Source organism: Hetaerina americana, unplaced genomic scaffold (assembly GCF_022747635.1).
Source record: "Hetaerina americana unplaced genomic scaffold, ioHetAmer1.1.p SCAF_65, whole genome shotgun sequence".
Classification (NCBI taxonomy): Eukaryota; Metazoa; Arthropoda; class Insecta; order Odonata; family Calopterygidae; genus Hetaerina; species Hetaerina americana.
The window spans coordinates 1,619,514-1,635,025 of NW_027287261.1; the positions used below are offsets into that span (position 1 = coordinate 1,619,514).

General features: G+C 32.5%; 1 protein-coding gene across 1 annotated transcript in view; it reads left to right on the forward strand.

Moving 5' to 3' along the window:
* LOC139696010 (endothelin-converting enzyme 2-like) overlaps positions 1 to 15,281 on the forward strand; it is a 44,028-nt gene extending 28,747 nt beyond the window's left edge. The window contains exons 5-19 of the mRNA XM_071594621.1: positions 1,929 to 2,034; positions 2,692 to 2,911; positions 3,444 to 3,587; positions 4,682 to 4,777; positions 6,232 to 6,362; positions 8,038 to 8,224; positions 8,471 to 8,569; positions 9,159 to 9,239; positions 9,624 to 9,730; positions 11,658 to 11,722; positions 12,834 to 12,953; positions 13,501 to 13,649; positions 13,766 to 13,927; positions 14,896 to 14,972; positions 15,064 to 15,281. Of these exons, the coding sequence (XP_071450722.1) occupies positions 1,929 to 2,034; positions 2,692 to 2,911; positions 3,444 to 3,587; positions 4,682 to 4,777; positions 6,232 to 6,362; positions 8,038 to 8,224; positions 8,471 to 8,569; positions 9,159 to 9,239; positions 9,624 to 9,730; positions 11,658 to 11,722; positions 12,834 to 12,953; positions 13,501 to 13,649; positions 13,766 to 13,927; positions 14,896 to 14,972; positions 15,064 to 15,160 (1,841 nt within the window). The 3' untranslated portion in view covers positions 15,161 to 15,281. The remainder of the gene's footprint in view (positions 1 to 1,928; positions 2,035 to 2,691; positions 2,912 to 3,443; positions 3,588 to 4,681; positions 4,778 to 6,231; positions 6,363 to 8,037; positions 8,225 to 8,470; positions 8,570 to 9,158; positions 9,240 to 9,623; positions 9,731 to 11,657; positions 11,723 to 12,833; positions 12,954 to 13,500; positions 13,650 to 13,765; positions 13,928 to 14,895; positions 14,973 to 15,063) is intronic.
* Positions 15,282 to 15,512: the final 231 nt, after the last annotated feature.

Genomic DNA, 15,512 nt, shown 5'->3' on the forward strand with positions numbered 1-15,512 from the left:
CTTGGAGAAAAATAATTTTTATATCGATGTTACATTCCCATTCAGAAGTGCTGAATATTTTATACTGACCATACATTGAATGAATTTGATGAATGTTGATGAAGAATCAAGCTATATTGGACCATTACTCTAGGCTTCACCTAATGGAATTAATTCATCATTAGGAAAAGAAATAAATAATTCCAAAAATATATATAATTTTATTCTCTCTTGATACAGTACAGGGGAAATCATTATTTTCATTACGATAATAGGCTTTGGGATGGCACTGGAAGAACAATTTTTTACTTTCCAAAAGTGTGTTTCATTCGTGTTCATAATGATATGTCACCCATAAATGTAGTAGGCATCCATGATTTTGGCTTGAGAGAAAAATATCATATAGACTATTAATGCATCTGTTGAGTATTGAGTGAATATAAGAGCACATATTAGTTGTCCAATTATATTGCTTAGCTTAATGTCGATGGGCCTTAGCCACATGACAGAAGGCTGAGTGAGAAGAGGATATCCCAATAGAATCTGGGAGCTTTCTTTCACTATTGGAATCACCACTAAAATTGAAAGCATTACGCTACATAACATAATATTTAAATTAATGTCACTTCATTATTTTGAACATTCGAGAGTAAGTGTGAGATTTGATAAAGCATAGGCTTAAATTTTTAAAGAAAACAAAGTAAGGAAATGATTTTTAATGGTTGGTGGTCATGGAAAGACTATTTTTTTTTAATTAGTAGAGTAAAAGCTGGAGTTAGGAATGAAAGTCGGAGGGGAATTAATAAAATCAGTTAGGTTTGTTGATGACCAAGCTCTAGTTTGTCAGTCAGCAAAGGGGTTGCAAACATTGCTGAGTTAATTGGGAATTCAGTGCGATAAATATGGGATGAAAATCAATATTAATAAAACAAAGGTTGTGCGATTTTCCAGAAAGGAAAAGGCTAAGCTAAACACGAAAATAAGAGGGCAAACACTAGAGAAGGTAGAACAGTTTACGTATCTCGGTAGTGTTTTGGACCAACACGGTCAAAGTAGTAGGGACGTAAGAAGAAGAATTGCGCTAGGCAAAGAGGCTTTCACAAGGAGGAGGGAGTTGATGACAGACAGGTGAAGAAGGATGCAGAAGATTAAATGGACCAAAAGGAAAACAAATAGGAGATACTTTCATGATTAAGAGGTATATGAAAAATATTAATATTATGTTCTATGCATGAGACCCTACACCCTGGTAGAGTGCACACTGTACTTAAAAACAAACAATTTATTAGGTATTTTTGAATGAGAAGAGAAAACCAGTTTCTACAATGTGACAATTTCCAGGAGCTTTTGGAAAGAACCACATTGAGAGTTCCACCTATGGAGCCAAAACATCAAAATAGAGAATAGAAAATTTATTAAGAATTTTGAGAGGGAAAACAATATATTTGTTCTCCATCCTTTCCAGTTTAACTTTAAATGATCACTGCTCATAAGAAATCAATGCTAATTCAGATGATAGGCAAAAGGACATTTTAGAACCACAAATGTGTCCTTCTTTTCAATACTTAATTAAATATTTAAATCATATTTTTGTGCACCAATATGCACTTTAATATTGCCATCATAGACAACAAATTTTTCCCAAACAATTTTTTCATTTTGATATAACTACTTGAAGAATCAATCTCTGGTACTTAGGCAGCCAAGAATGAAATTACTTCATTAAGTGCAAACCCCATAAAAATTGCAATTTTTAATCCTTTACTTTTGAAGCACCAACTCCAGTTTATTTTGAAATGCAGAGGGTACCAGCTTCTGCCAATTTAAGTTTTCAACTTTTAATCTGGCTTCACTTAGGTGATATACCGTAATTAATCAAGCTTAAAATGTGATATCCTATTGATAATGTTACAACTGTTTTGGTCATTTCATGAATTTACTATCATCAGTGCATGACATAATTTCAAATGTTGGAAGGTTTTATATGGACACAGAGTGGAAACAGAGTCCAGGAAATGTAACTGTTTTGATTGGAAATCTGCTGAAACATCATTTGTAAGTGAAATATACATTTTCTTTGCTGTATTCAATTGTTCATTTACATGTAGCTATTGTAAGGTATTAATTATTAATTAATTAGAGTATATATTATGTAAGTATAATAGATTTTTAGCAATGACATCTGAATGCAAATTAAAGAACAGAAAATTATTAATTGCCAAAATTAATGATACAGAGGAGGAAATGTTGGTATTTAACACAACATTCCTTCTGTTCTATCAGAGACTTCTTTCAGGTTGAATATTTTTTCTGGTTACTTTATCTCACTCCAAATTGTTTGCTGGGAGAAAATATGCATGAGCAATAATAGTATGAACTACTAAAATAGAGACCAAGTACAGACATGGCTACCTATGCTATTGCTGATGAAGTTCCATAATCTTTCACATCCTTTTCCCTTTCCCGGCTCCCAGCAAACCATATAATGGGGATGAAGTATGGAGGACAAATATGCAAACCTGATGAAGTCTGGGAGGAAAACTGTTTACACAAATTTACACCTCATTTTACTAAAAGAAATTATCTTTATGCACTATTATGTATGGTGAACAAAATTTCTCATAATGGAAATGGCCTCTCCTTTACTTTACATCTTCATATTATCCTCTTTCATACTATAACAAAAAGTTTCATTTCTTCCTCAATGCATAGCTCACCATTATTTGATATACATTTGGATGTGGATGCAAAAAGCCCAAAGTTCTCAATCAAACTTACCACACCCGTGAACAAATCGCCCCTTGGGGATTCAGATGGAGTGGCACTGAATGGCTGGATATCAGAAACATGCAAGCTTGGTGCAACACAAAAACCTGAAAATAAAATGAATGTTGATTTAAATGAGAGGTATAAGAAGTATATGGAATGCAGTGTAAGTCCTATTTGTATCTTATCTCACGTTTGCAGTTATGTTTATTGAGTTAATTTACTATTTGATACAAATTTGATCTTTTAGCCGATAAAACATGAAGATAGATATTTTCATTCATTTATGGAGTACAGAGATAAGTTCAGATCAACTGCTTTTTCAAGTTCAGTCGCTGGTTATCGTTCCCAGCAGTAGTATGTAATATTCAGTAACTGGTGATGCTAAAACTATTGTATTTAATTGTTATCTATTTATCTGGTACCTTTAAAAACATAAGAAGCCCATTATAGAAGTGCCTAATGCAAGAAAGTATAAAAAGTACAATTAAATGTGTTCACCACAGTATTAGAGAGTCATGAGGTTGACTGATTTAATTGGGCCAAAAATATGCATTATCTACAAACTAAAAAACTGCTTCATCAATTCTTTAGTCCCTGTTTTGCATATACATATGATATAAATGTCTGGCTCTGAAATACTATATTGTCACCATTTTTGCAGTTATTGTAACATATTCATTTTGTTCTCTCATCAGGGCAAACACGAACAATATATATTTGAAGTCAAAACTGCAATAGATGCTCTGGGATTAATAAAGTATGAGAACGACACAGTGACACAAAAGCTAATTACTGATACCACCCTATATTTAGATATTTTGTTGGCTGAAACTGGAGTGGTAAGTATGATAATTATGATAATAATAGTACTACTATTACAATGATGGGGATAGGAAAAGCCAAATACCATAGGAATTACCAGAATTCTGTACCAGTGATAACAACTTGACAGGAATGTATTTATATTTGAATTTGAAGTTGAAGTTATATATTTCATTAGCATTGCTGTTAAAAGTACATATTTTGCTTGGAATTATAAATAAAGTCTTCATAGCATCCAGGGCCTTTCATAGAAGGATTTGCCAAATGGAAGTGGTTTATCATGAATTTCAAATTTGATTTGTTTCATTTATGGAGGAAAAATCTTTTTATGGCCAGAAAAATTTGTTTAAACCTCTCAGAGCTTTTTTATTATCCTGTTATTTTAATTTGAAATCTTGAGTTTGTCTGTAGAACTCTGGTGTGTTGATCTTATTGTGTGTGAGAAGGGGTGTGATTTGAGAAGGCTATATTCATTTTAGCATAGGGTCAAGAGACATGGATAGAAGAGGAAAAATCAGGGCTAACTACTACTTCTGCACTCCACCATATTCTGGGCCTGCATTACTCACGGACATAAGAATTCCTGAAGTTAGTTGTGTTGGTTGCCAACTTGTTTTCTAGGAGAAAGTTTTGGTGGTTTAAATAATATTTAAAAAGTTTAATACCATTTAGAAAGGTTAATTGCCATTAATAGTAATAAATAGAAATTTTAAGTCCATTATTTTATAGATGTTTGTACCATCCATGTCAGTGGTCTGCAGGATTCACATTATGAGGTTGTGGTCAATGAGGTCCAAATAGTAGGTCACTACTGGCTTATGACAATGGAAGAGGGTACAATTGTTATGCATTGCCTTAGGTGACCCCAAGGCAATACAAAACTTGCCATTGAGAGAATGTGTAGCTACATTTCACTAAAAATTTCTAAATTAGGTGTAGATCTATGTTTTATCACTTGACGAGAGGTCTTCTCATCTTTGCTGATGTATATTCAATAAGTGATACATATTTTAAAAAATATTAAAATTCCACCTATGCTTTTAATATGAAAACTTTAAATTGAATCCATTTTCTTCTCATCCATTTACACATATGATGAATTTTCATTTAGAAAACATCACCAAGTCCAGGAGAAAAGAGAAGAGTTTTATTGGCAAAGGAATTTCGCATGCTCAGCTTAAGAGAACTGTCGGAAAAATTTCCTATGGTAAGTCAATATGAATTTTACTATTAGTATTTAGTCCACATTTAGTAAAATTTTGTTGCTTTGTTCACCACAATTTATCACAGTAGCATGTTAGCAAAAATCATATGGAAATAAAAATGCAAGAATAGAGAATATTTAGCCGAGGTATAATAATAAGAATTTATTTCCCCAATTGACGAATACATAGTATATTACAAGATATCACACACTATGTACTCATGTAGGGTATGTCAAGATGTACAGTAACTTATTAATTACTAGCTAGAAAAAATAAAATTACACCTATGTGCATAATATAGAATTCAATATTACCCAGAATTGATGAAGCCATAATGAATTAGGGGTGCTGAAAAATAATTATTAGGGGCAGTCTGAACCTGGGGCAATGCCGAAACATTATTATTTTTATGTCAACTATTAACATAATGGGAAGCAAACATCCAACTATAGCTTTTTTTAACAAGGTGTACTGCATTAAACTGCCTTGCAAAAGTATAAGATTTTACTTAATCATTTAGTTTAAATCTATGATTCTTCATTATGTGAATACTTCATACTCACTGCTATAGACTTGTATGTAGCTGTAGCTGATTGACTGATAATTATTCCTGAATTTTAGTATTATTGTTGTTGATAAGAAGAAACATTTTCATGGGATTGTATGATCACAATAGGTTTGATCTGTTAGTACTAGGATTCCACAGATTTAAATATTATCTTTTTTATTTCATTAGATGGAATATTAATAATAAAATACCATTGTCAAAGAACTCTCACCTTTAACGGCACCAAGAACTACCATTAGATTACCAAACCATGTGACACAAAACAAAAATATACTGTAAATACCCCGTGAACACAATGTACAAAAACTTTACACTTGCCTCATTCTGATTATATTTTTAGCTGAATATCATATAAATATGTACATACTAACATAGTGGAAAAAATTTTAATCAGTAAGTTTGTCAAATCCAAAGCCACCATGGAAATTACATATTGTACCACTCAGCCATACAACACCAAAGTGAATTGGAAGAGTGCTAGACTTAACTTAGTTATTTATTACACTTATGCAATACTGTTTTTGCAAACACTGGGAATTAAATTTTACCAGACATAAAATAAAATGGTTCACGTTTCTCATCCCTTGGTGATAGCACAATATGACTGCTATATGAGAGGGGCTGATGGAAGGTATGAAAATGTATCCAACTATAGGATTGGATTAAAAGAAAAAAAATGATTATGTTATCTATTATGTGTTTGATTGTCCTATCATCATATTATTAATGCACTGGTTCTCCATAGAGGGCCAGTTGAAGCTCTCACTCTCAAAACTTTGGTACTAATGGGTTGGCAAGTACAATGGAGGTATAATTGTATTGATTGCAAAAATTTTTCTGATACACAAGTTGGTTGAAGTAAATTTACCATGTGTATTTCATGCGCAGATTCAATGGAAAGCTCTGGTTTCCATGCTACTTGATCTGGATATTGCAGAAGAAACTGAAATCCAAGTTTATTTTGAAGACCATTTTCAATCCTTCTTTGAAAACCTGACACATGCAAGACTTGAAGAAAGGTAAGCCGTGTGTCAACATGAAGTATTTCCTGTAAATATATGTCCACCTGGTGCTGTATGCACAGGGTGTTCCTCAATTCAGGATTCATGTAGGATGCAATGCTGCATTATTCTTTGGCCAAAATAACTTGAAGTATATACTTGGATAATTATAATTTCAAACCTAGGAGTACGATGGCATTTCAATTTCTAACCTTTTGAATTAGCCATTGCAAATAGGACTTTGCTCAAACATGGCTGCTCCAAATGCCTTACTTCTGAGGTATGAAGGTTACCTCATATTTAGGGAAACTTATTGTCAGTGTGTGATTTTGGCCATACACCTCCCCTCTTAACCTCTCTCTGGATATCCTCCTCTGGTAGACTCAAGGTTCTTTCATGTTGCCATGGAATTAACCAACCAAAATGTGCAAACAATGTCATACCAATGACATCAACTAATGTCCCTGAAGTATTTGAGTTCACTTGAGCATACAAGATCCAGCAGTTTGTCATTCATTAGTATTTGTTGTATAACATTGGGAAAATTTGTAATATGTATTTGCCATTTCCTTAAGGTATAGATATTTGTTTCTGCCAATTGCTAGTTTGAAAAATAATTTGTTTGTTAATAACATGATTTGGTTGATAGTAAATTTAGAATTAACTTTATTTATTATTAAATATAATGTTTGAACAATTACCATTAAAGAAGGCCTTGTTTGGTGGGTTAATAAAAAAGTTTAAATCCCTGCACACATGAATACCATCAACACCCTGAAATGTAAGAAAATGGGGTCCTATCTCTTCACTTGGAAGCACAATATTTTGAAACTTACAAGGTCAAAGGATGTTTGAAGCAAAATAAGGTTGTTGCTTAAAGTGGGTGTTCCTTCCTGATGGATTCCTTCAATGCCTCAAGAGGGAATACCTCTCTTGCAAAGCCAAACCAAGTTGCAAAGATAATTTTAAATGAGCTTCAAAATGTAATAGCTGTTCAGTATGTATGCTTGAAGCTTCAGAAAAGAAAAGAGAAAGGAATAAACTATCAACCTAATTAATATTTTCATAATTCTAATTTTTCAATAATGTAAATTTAGTTACATTAACTTTTCTTAAATCTAAATCTTTCTTCTTTCTTAATCTATTATTTTCTTTAATCTCATCCTGTAATTATAATGAAATTGGCCATTCATAACTCCTCTTTTTGTACTATAAGTGCATATATTGATTTCTTCAACATCAACAAGCTCCCATACCTTTTTACTTAAGAAGAGGTGAATCAGGGATTAAATCTGGCCTCTTTTGTGACAATATATTCTTGGTCATCAACTGACAGCATGTTTTATACTATATCATTGAACCAATGGAATAAGTAAATTCATTCAACAAATTCAAACAGAATCCTTATTTCGAATCATTTGTCATGCTTTTCTCTACAAGGCACTTATGTATTAGTGAATTGTGATTTTCAAATAAATTATTATCCAAGTGCACATCCCCATAGCATGTCTGATTGACACTGAATACATACATCTCTCGTGCTTAAAAAGTTAAGGGTTCCTTATTCAAAGTAAAACTAAGGTTCTACTGGATTCATATCACCACAAATGAATTTAAATATTTTGTATCTCTCCTTTGACTTTAAAACTTTAAAATGTCATTTATTTATCCTAAGTGAAATGACTATTTTCAGACAGATCAATAATGCTCTTATGGCCATGTTTGCCCATGAATTATACTATGGGTTGGTGATGACTCGTAGTTCCTGCAATAGAAAAGCATATTGTCTAAATGTAGCCAAAGAATTAATGGATCCAGTTGCCTCGGCTCTCTTCCTCCAGTCATTTGAAAAATCACAACTGTCGGCCTACCAGTTAAAGGTATGTACAGGTATGTGGGAGATAAATTCACACTTATTTCTTTAAGGTATTTTACTCTACAACTAGTTTAACAATGAGAAAAAATTTAATTGTAAGATTATGTAACTGCATGCTATCTGTAGTTATGTACTGATAATAATTTAGCAATGAAAATAACCCATTCTTCCTTATAGCTAGCAATTCAGATATAAGTAATTATTTACATTTAAAATTGGTTATTGTATATACCCACTTAATTTTTTTCAGATAACTTCAATATTCAAAGAACTACTAACAACATTAAAATTGGAAATAGGTAACTTGGAGTGGATGGATAAAAATTCCCAAATTTTAGCCCTTGAAAAGGTAAATATAAATCTTATATGTGTAAATAAACATTAGGATATTTATGATAATTTATTCCTCAAGTCTTATCCCATTATTTCCTATACTAGTTAGATCAGATATTAATTTATATTTTTGTGATGAGGAAAGTAAGCATGTGCCTAAGCTACAGTTGCTCACTGAACAGATAATTCGTTATAAGTATTGATATGAACACAGTATAAACCATTAGGTATTGTTTCTGAGCTTGATTTTGACTCTTTAACAACAGAAATGCTACAACTTTTGCTGCAAATCAGCAAATTCCCAGGTAGAATCTCATGACACCTTTTGAAGTGTTAGCCTTTAATATTACCTCACCATATTCAGCCAATAGTTCAAACATATCAATTCATTAACTTTGTCTACAACTGAATTCACCTTAGGCTTGAATGGCCTAAAAGAGTTCCTGAGTATCTTGTTAAATTTCACATAAACCTATCACCCATGAATCTGACTAATTTCTTGTCAGTATTGTTTCAAGTAAAATAGACATTTCTTTATAGTGTTATTTCTTAGAAGAATGCATTATGTACTCGTGTAATACCCATAGCAATAATTTTCTTCCTAGCTGCAAAACCTGAAATTGTTTGCTGATGGTGGAATATCTGCTTTCCTGAATGAGCCATTTTTGGAAAGCCTGTTTGCCAAGGTTAGTATTGCATTATATTTCTAAGTATCTTCATTAAAGAAATACATAAAATTTACCCATGCAAACTAGAAAATAATTTGTTATTCTAATGAAGAGAAATAATATAATCATTGACCTTTTTTAACATAATTCACTCAGGAAAAATAACATTTTTCAATGGCACCTATATACTTTTCTGATCTATGCTTAGTAGCCATAACCACAAGCATTCTACCAAATCCTACTTCAGCTTCTTTGTTTTACCTTTCATGGAGGTTGGGTATCTCATCTTCATGAGATGTATCATGCAATGTTATCATTAGTATATTCTGCATTATTATCAGCAAAACAAATAGAAGAGACAAGATTAAAAGAAAATAACATTATTGAAATTACATTTTTAAGGAGGCAGTCAATAAAGCATATCTGGAAAATGTAATCGACTTAATGAGAAGATACAGAAAGAGAATGTATGAGGGGTACCTGAAAAACCCCTTTGAACCTGAGCAAATGTGAGTTATTTTATTTTGCATATGCACGAAAGTATTTATTCCACTTAATGACATATGATTCATGGAGCTAAATACTTATCAGTAAATTTAAGTAAAAGTGATGGAAACTAGTCAGCCTGGAAAGTCACTCTAACCTTAGGATAATGGATTTGAATTCCAACAAGATATAAACATGAATATAGTTTTCAGATTGATCAGAACATAGTTTTCTTTTATGAATGATTTGTTGACTTGAAAATTGTAACATAGAAATATTAAGGGTTGATTGTACCAAGTATACTCTAATACTCATCTAGCCAACTTCAGGAATTGTCATTATTGTTCGATCAATGCTTACAGTATTTTCTATAAAATTCTCTATTTTAGAGTTAAAGATTGAAATGTCTGCTAATTCAGTGACTTAGATTATTGATAACATATGCAGTTATTTGTATTATCAAAAACAATGATTCATAATTATATAATACATATTATTGATGAGTATAGAATTAATTTTAGAAATACAGTGAGTTGTCACTTGAAGATGGGTTCACATCATGACAAATTTATTTTACAATATGTAAGAAAAATTTACAATATAAAGAAACTTATGACTTGCTTTAAATTTGATTACTCACACTACAATGGCACATGTCCTTGAAAAATTTGTATCTTATGGGATCTGAGTGATGACATATCTGGCAAGAACTCCCATATTATGAATCTGGGGGAAATTTATGAAATCTCATTAAATATCTCCATAATTGTCATGATACTTTTGACCATACTGTATTGATGTTTTGTTATATCATCATTTAGATCAAGCAAAAGCATACAAGAAATAACTGAGTATAATATATTTATTATCATAATTATTATGCCTGATAAAGGGTTTTCATAAAAATCCTGAGGTTACATCCACACCAGAATCATGAATGAACTCACACCATAAGGAACTATGTATGAAGAAAAGAAAATATTGGTTGGAGAGACATTAAGGTTTGGAAATCTGCTACAAAAAAATCTTCAGATCGTTAACCCATAATGATGCATGACCTTGCACTTTGATAACCTATCACCAACAACCACAGTTTTTAACATAAAGGTCAGTTTGATAGGCAAGGATATAGCTCACCCAGTATTAAAATTTTGCAGGAAGACCTGATACCTAAAAAATCACAGTCTGGGTGGATCTGAGGGTCCCCTGAGGTGTGCCCAGGAATCAAGCCTGAGTCATCCCATCAGTTGTCCAAAGCTCTAGTCACTCAACTACCACATCCCCACTTTGATATTCTGAGCAAAAATGGGCACGTTTTCAATGATATACCCCATTTGAGATGTCATAAAGATTTTTCTGTACAATTTGAAAATAATATAGGGAAAGATACGATAAAAAATATTCTTGAGAACTGCTGAGCCCTCCAAAAAAGAAGCCGAACTGAAAAATATTAACCTTGAATTTCTCCAATGAGGAAATATTTCTCCCCTATAGATGGGGAAATAAAATTTGTGAAAAATTAATACTGGAAGCTCATCCTTTTTAATTCCTAAAGACAAATCAAAAAAATGAAATTTAAATTCCATTATAGTGCGAGACAACATCCTTACCAGAGATAGGCTTTCTGCTCATGAGCACCTAATTTAACGAGACAAATATAGTTAGTTCGATTAATATTGAGGATTTATGAGGTGAAAATTAAATACCTATGATTTCATAACATTTTTGATTAGCTTGCAAGATTTTTCTTAGGCTGAATTTTCAGTATCAGCACAATATTCAAGTTCAATGTGGAGTCCAAATCCATGGTCATTGTGTTCTCTGGTGAAATGCACAAAATTTCAAGCGCCAATCCTAAAGCTGTCAACCCCAATCCTTGTACAAAATGCTCTTTTTTTTGGTACATATGTTGTTGGATCAGTTTCAAAAGGTATTCTTTCAAATTTACAGATGGTCACACTTCCTCTTGCCCTACAGAGAAAATGGAGTTGTAATATATGGATTAAATTCTTTAGGTGAGTACTGGAAGCATGGATAATGGAACGGCATTGAATGAACCACTTATAAGTTGGAATAAGACAATATTTATACTTCTGTAAACCTTTGATATCAAGTAAAACCATAAACACAGTTATCAACACGAAGGTCTGTTTGATAGGTGATAGTAGAGTTCTGCTAATACTAAGATCAACAGCAAGTAAAATTCACACATCGGAGTATGGGGACCAGATCCTATTCCTTTCCCAGGAAGTTCTGGTACCCAAAAAATCACACAGCTCAGGAGAAGCTGAGGGTGCTCAGAGGCAAGTCCAGGAATTGAACCTGGGTCCTAGAGTCAGCAGTCCAATGCTCTACCCATGGACTACCACATACCTAGATATCAGCTAGAAAGGGGAATATATTGTATGTAATAAGAGAATAAAATTAAAGAATAACATTTAGTAAAAACTGCAGTAGATAAATTAGTGGTCTTAGAGCAATCATAAAGGAGGTGTTCAATTACTTTCACTCAGTTACTGGCAGGAAAATTGAGGATGTCACTGTTTGGTTTACTAACAAAAGACTGTAAGGGCATACCACGAAATATTATATAATTTTGGGTCTATATTAAAGTGGAATTGGGAGAATATTGAAAGTCCTTGTGAGTGGTAAGAGAGAAATCATACATCAGAAATGGGTTCATGTGTTCAATCCTTAGACTTTCATAGTGAAGACATGAATGGTTGGCTTCAAATACTTCAGTATACTTGCTTCATCTAAACTGAAAGAGTTTGGCTCTCCACAGGATCAATATCCCTCACAAAACTTAAGTATGCATCCATAGCAGTGTTGCCAACGATCTTCTTGTGTAACAAAATCAGGGACAATCAGGTATGAGGGTTAAGTAAACTGAAGAGGTCTATCATGCATAACATGTGATTATCCAATGTTTAAAGGTTTGGTAAATCAATTTTTATCTTTTAACCACATTACATTTTAAAAATCTATTTTGATCATGATTCCTAATTTTAATATGGTGCTTCCGGTAAAACTGTACCTTAATTTGATAATTCAGATTATTTAACATATACCATCTTAATAGAATAAATAATCATTTATTTCATTCTTATCTTTGTTTCATTACAGTTGTTCCATATGGGCAGATGTTCAAACCATTTTTCAGTGAGGAGTACCCTCTGTACATTCAAATGTCTGGCTTAGGCTTCATGATTGCACATGAGATTTGGCACCAATTTGACACCACAGGTAAGAAGAGGAACAAAAATGTGCAATTTTAGACAGTTTAAATTGTTCAGGTAAATGCTGTCATGAAGATAGTGTATTCCTTCAGATGGCAGTAATGCTTTCACATTATGTGTACCCTGGCTGTTAATGAAAGGAGAATGAACAATACATGAAGGGTAAAAATAATATTAGTCTTGATAGGTGCTTACCAAATAATCACCAGTTTTTAAAGTGCTTGGCTTTTAGTCCACCTTGTCTTTGCTTTAATTTCATTCTTTATTTAGTCCTTGGAATTTGGAGTAGCTATATTTAGAAGCAGACGTTTCATTAAAATATTTTAAAATTTTTACATATGAAATACCATCATTGTCTCATAATCCCTAACAGTTTACAAACCAGCAATCCTATTAATCATTTCATTCTGTTTAGTTATTTAGTCCTGTTCTTTAATGGCCTCATAGTTCTTTCCAAGGTTTCCTCATAGACATAAGAAATAACACTTCATTTCGATGTGCTGATTTTTACATAACCACTCTATTTCTAAAAATTGATTAAATATCCCACACAGGCATAAAATATGACTCAAAAGGCCATAGGGATCTAAAATTCTCTGAAGAGACAATGGCAGCAATCAATAAAACAGTTAAATGTGCCATTGAACAGACTGATCTTTTGGTAAATGATGAAACAATGCAAGGTGAAAAGTTCTCCTATAGGGTAAGTCAACTGATACCTACTATGTATCATGATTAAATGTGAAGGTCTCAATCAAAATGTTCTTTAAGATAAAACAATTTAAAATTTTAAAAAATAACATTCCTTTCTTCCCATAGTTGGATCCCTCCATTTCTTTGAATGAACGTCTGGTTGACATTGGAGGAGCCCATCTAGCATTCAAGACAACATGGGGATCAACAACTTTGAGTAACAATTTGGCCACTCTTCCCTGGACTTCACTCACACCACAGCAGTTGTACTTCCTTTCATTGGCTCAGGTGATGATTTCATTATGAAATACTAAACATTGAACATAGGTAACCAAGACACATTTAAGTATTTTGAGAAGGATAATGCCAGATTAGACAATGTTCATAAAATAATTAAGGAATATTGGTCAGAGCTGGAGGAGTAGGGACTTAATTCAAAACTCCTGTAAGAACGAGAGTACAGGAGATAAGAGTTAGAGAGGAGAACCATATAGACTTGGATGGGAAGAGTTTGACTGAGCCAGTGTTATCAATATCTTAAATGATTTTTAGTTAACCCAAAGAGGAAACTATAAGAAATCAATGAGAATGACTGGTGGAGGGAATTAATGAACTAAACTGACCAAATCTGTAAGCTCGGGCCACGATAAACCATTATTTAGACAGGCCAAAGACTGAGTAGTCCAGGAATTTTGACTTTAAGAAAAGTAAATGGTAATTGCTCAGACACATTCAAGATATTAGTACAAAATAATAGTTAAGTTAATTATTGAAGAAGTAAGAATAGGAAGGATGAAGTGAAGAGATTGTAGGTAAAAGTTTAAGAATACAGAGGAACTGAGTAGGGAAGAACTTAACAAGTAATGGAAAAAAGAAACAAGGAAGAGGAAAAAAATAAGGTAGTATGTAGGGAAGTAAAAGTTATGGAGTTGAGGAAGGTTTATATTATGAATTAAAGGCTGTTATCATTTTTCTCATGATCTCAGTAGCCCTGATATCTGGTTTTCAGGGAACAGGTAAAAAAATACCTTTGCAAAGTAGAACATAATGTCATAGTAACCTTACTCTTAAAACAAGGAGTTTTTGAGACTCTCCTGGAGAAAAATCATATTTTTCATGATTTTATGTTGAGACTGCATAAATTTTACTTTTGATGGTCCTGATGAAGTCATTTCTTCATCTATTTCACCTGGCTTAACATAATTTCCTTGTGACAATTTCTTTGAAAACCATATGTTTATCGCTTTCATTTCCAGAACTTTTGCACCAAATCTTCTGCATTCGACTATGCTGTGTCAATATTTGAAGATGAACACCTTCCACCATTCAAAAGGTAGTTAGATACTTTACATTTATGTAATAAGTAAGTACAAATTTAAGAAAAGAGGCATATCAATAAACAAATATTCTGATTCATTTTACAGGGTGAATGACATTGTGTCTAATTCCTTGGAATTTTCTGAAACCTTCTCTTGTACTGTCCCGGAAAAACATCCCTGTAAACCATTTACAGTCAAATAGGTAACTGCTGGCCTGTCAGTGAAGATAATTCTTATGGTTTTGTAATTATATTAAGAGCTTTGATGACCTGGAGACTGAATGCCTCATACCTTTCTTCAATTATCAATTTTAATTTAATAAAATTTTGCAATAAAATGTACATTTTACTATTCCTATCCTAAAAATTAAGTATTATAAATATAAAATGATAGAAAAAAGTAATTGGCAAAGATATGTTTATGAAGGAGACAAAATTTGCATCATGCTAAAAAATATCCACAGTGAGTAAAATTTATTCAAACTTTTTGAGGCCATGTTAAACAGAAATTTCCACAATACCTATAAATCATAGGATTCTGGTCTATAAAAAAGT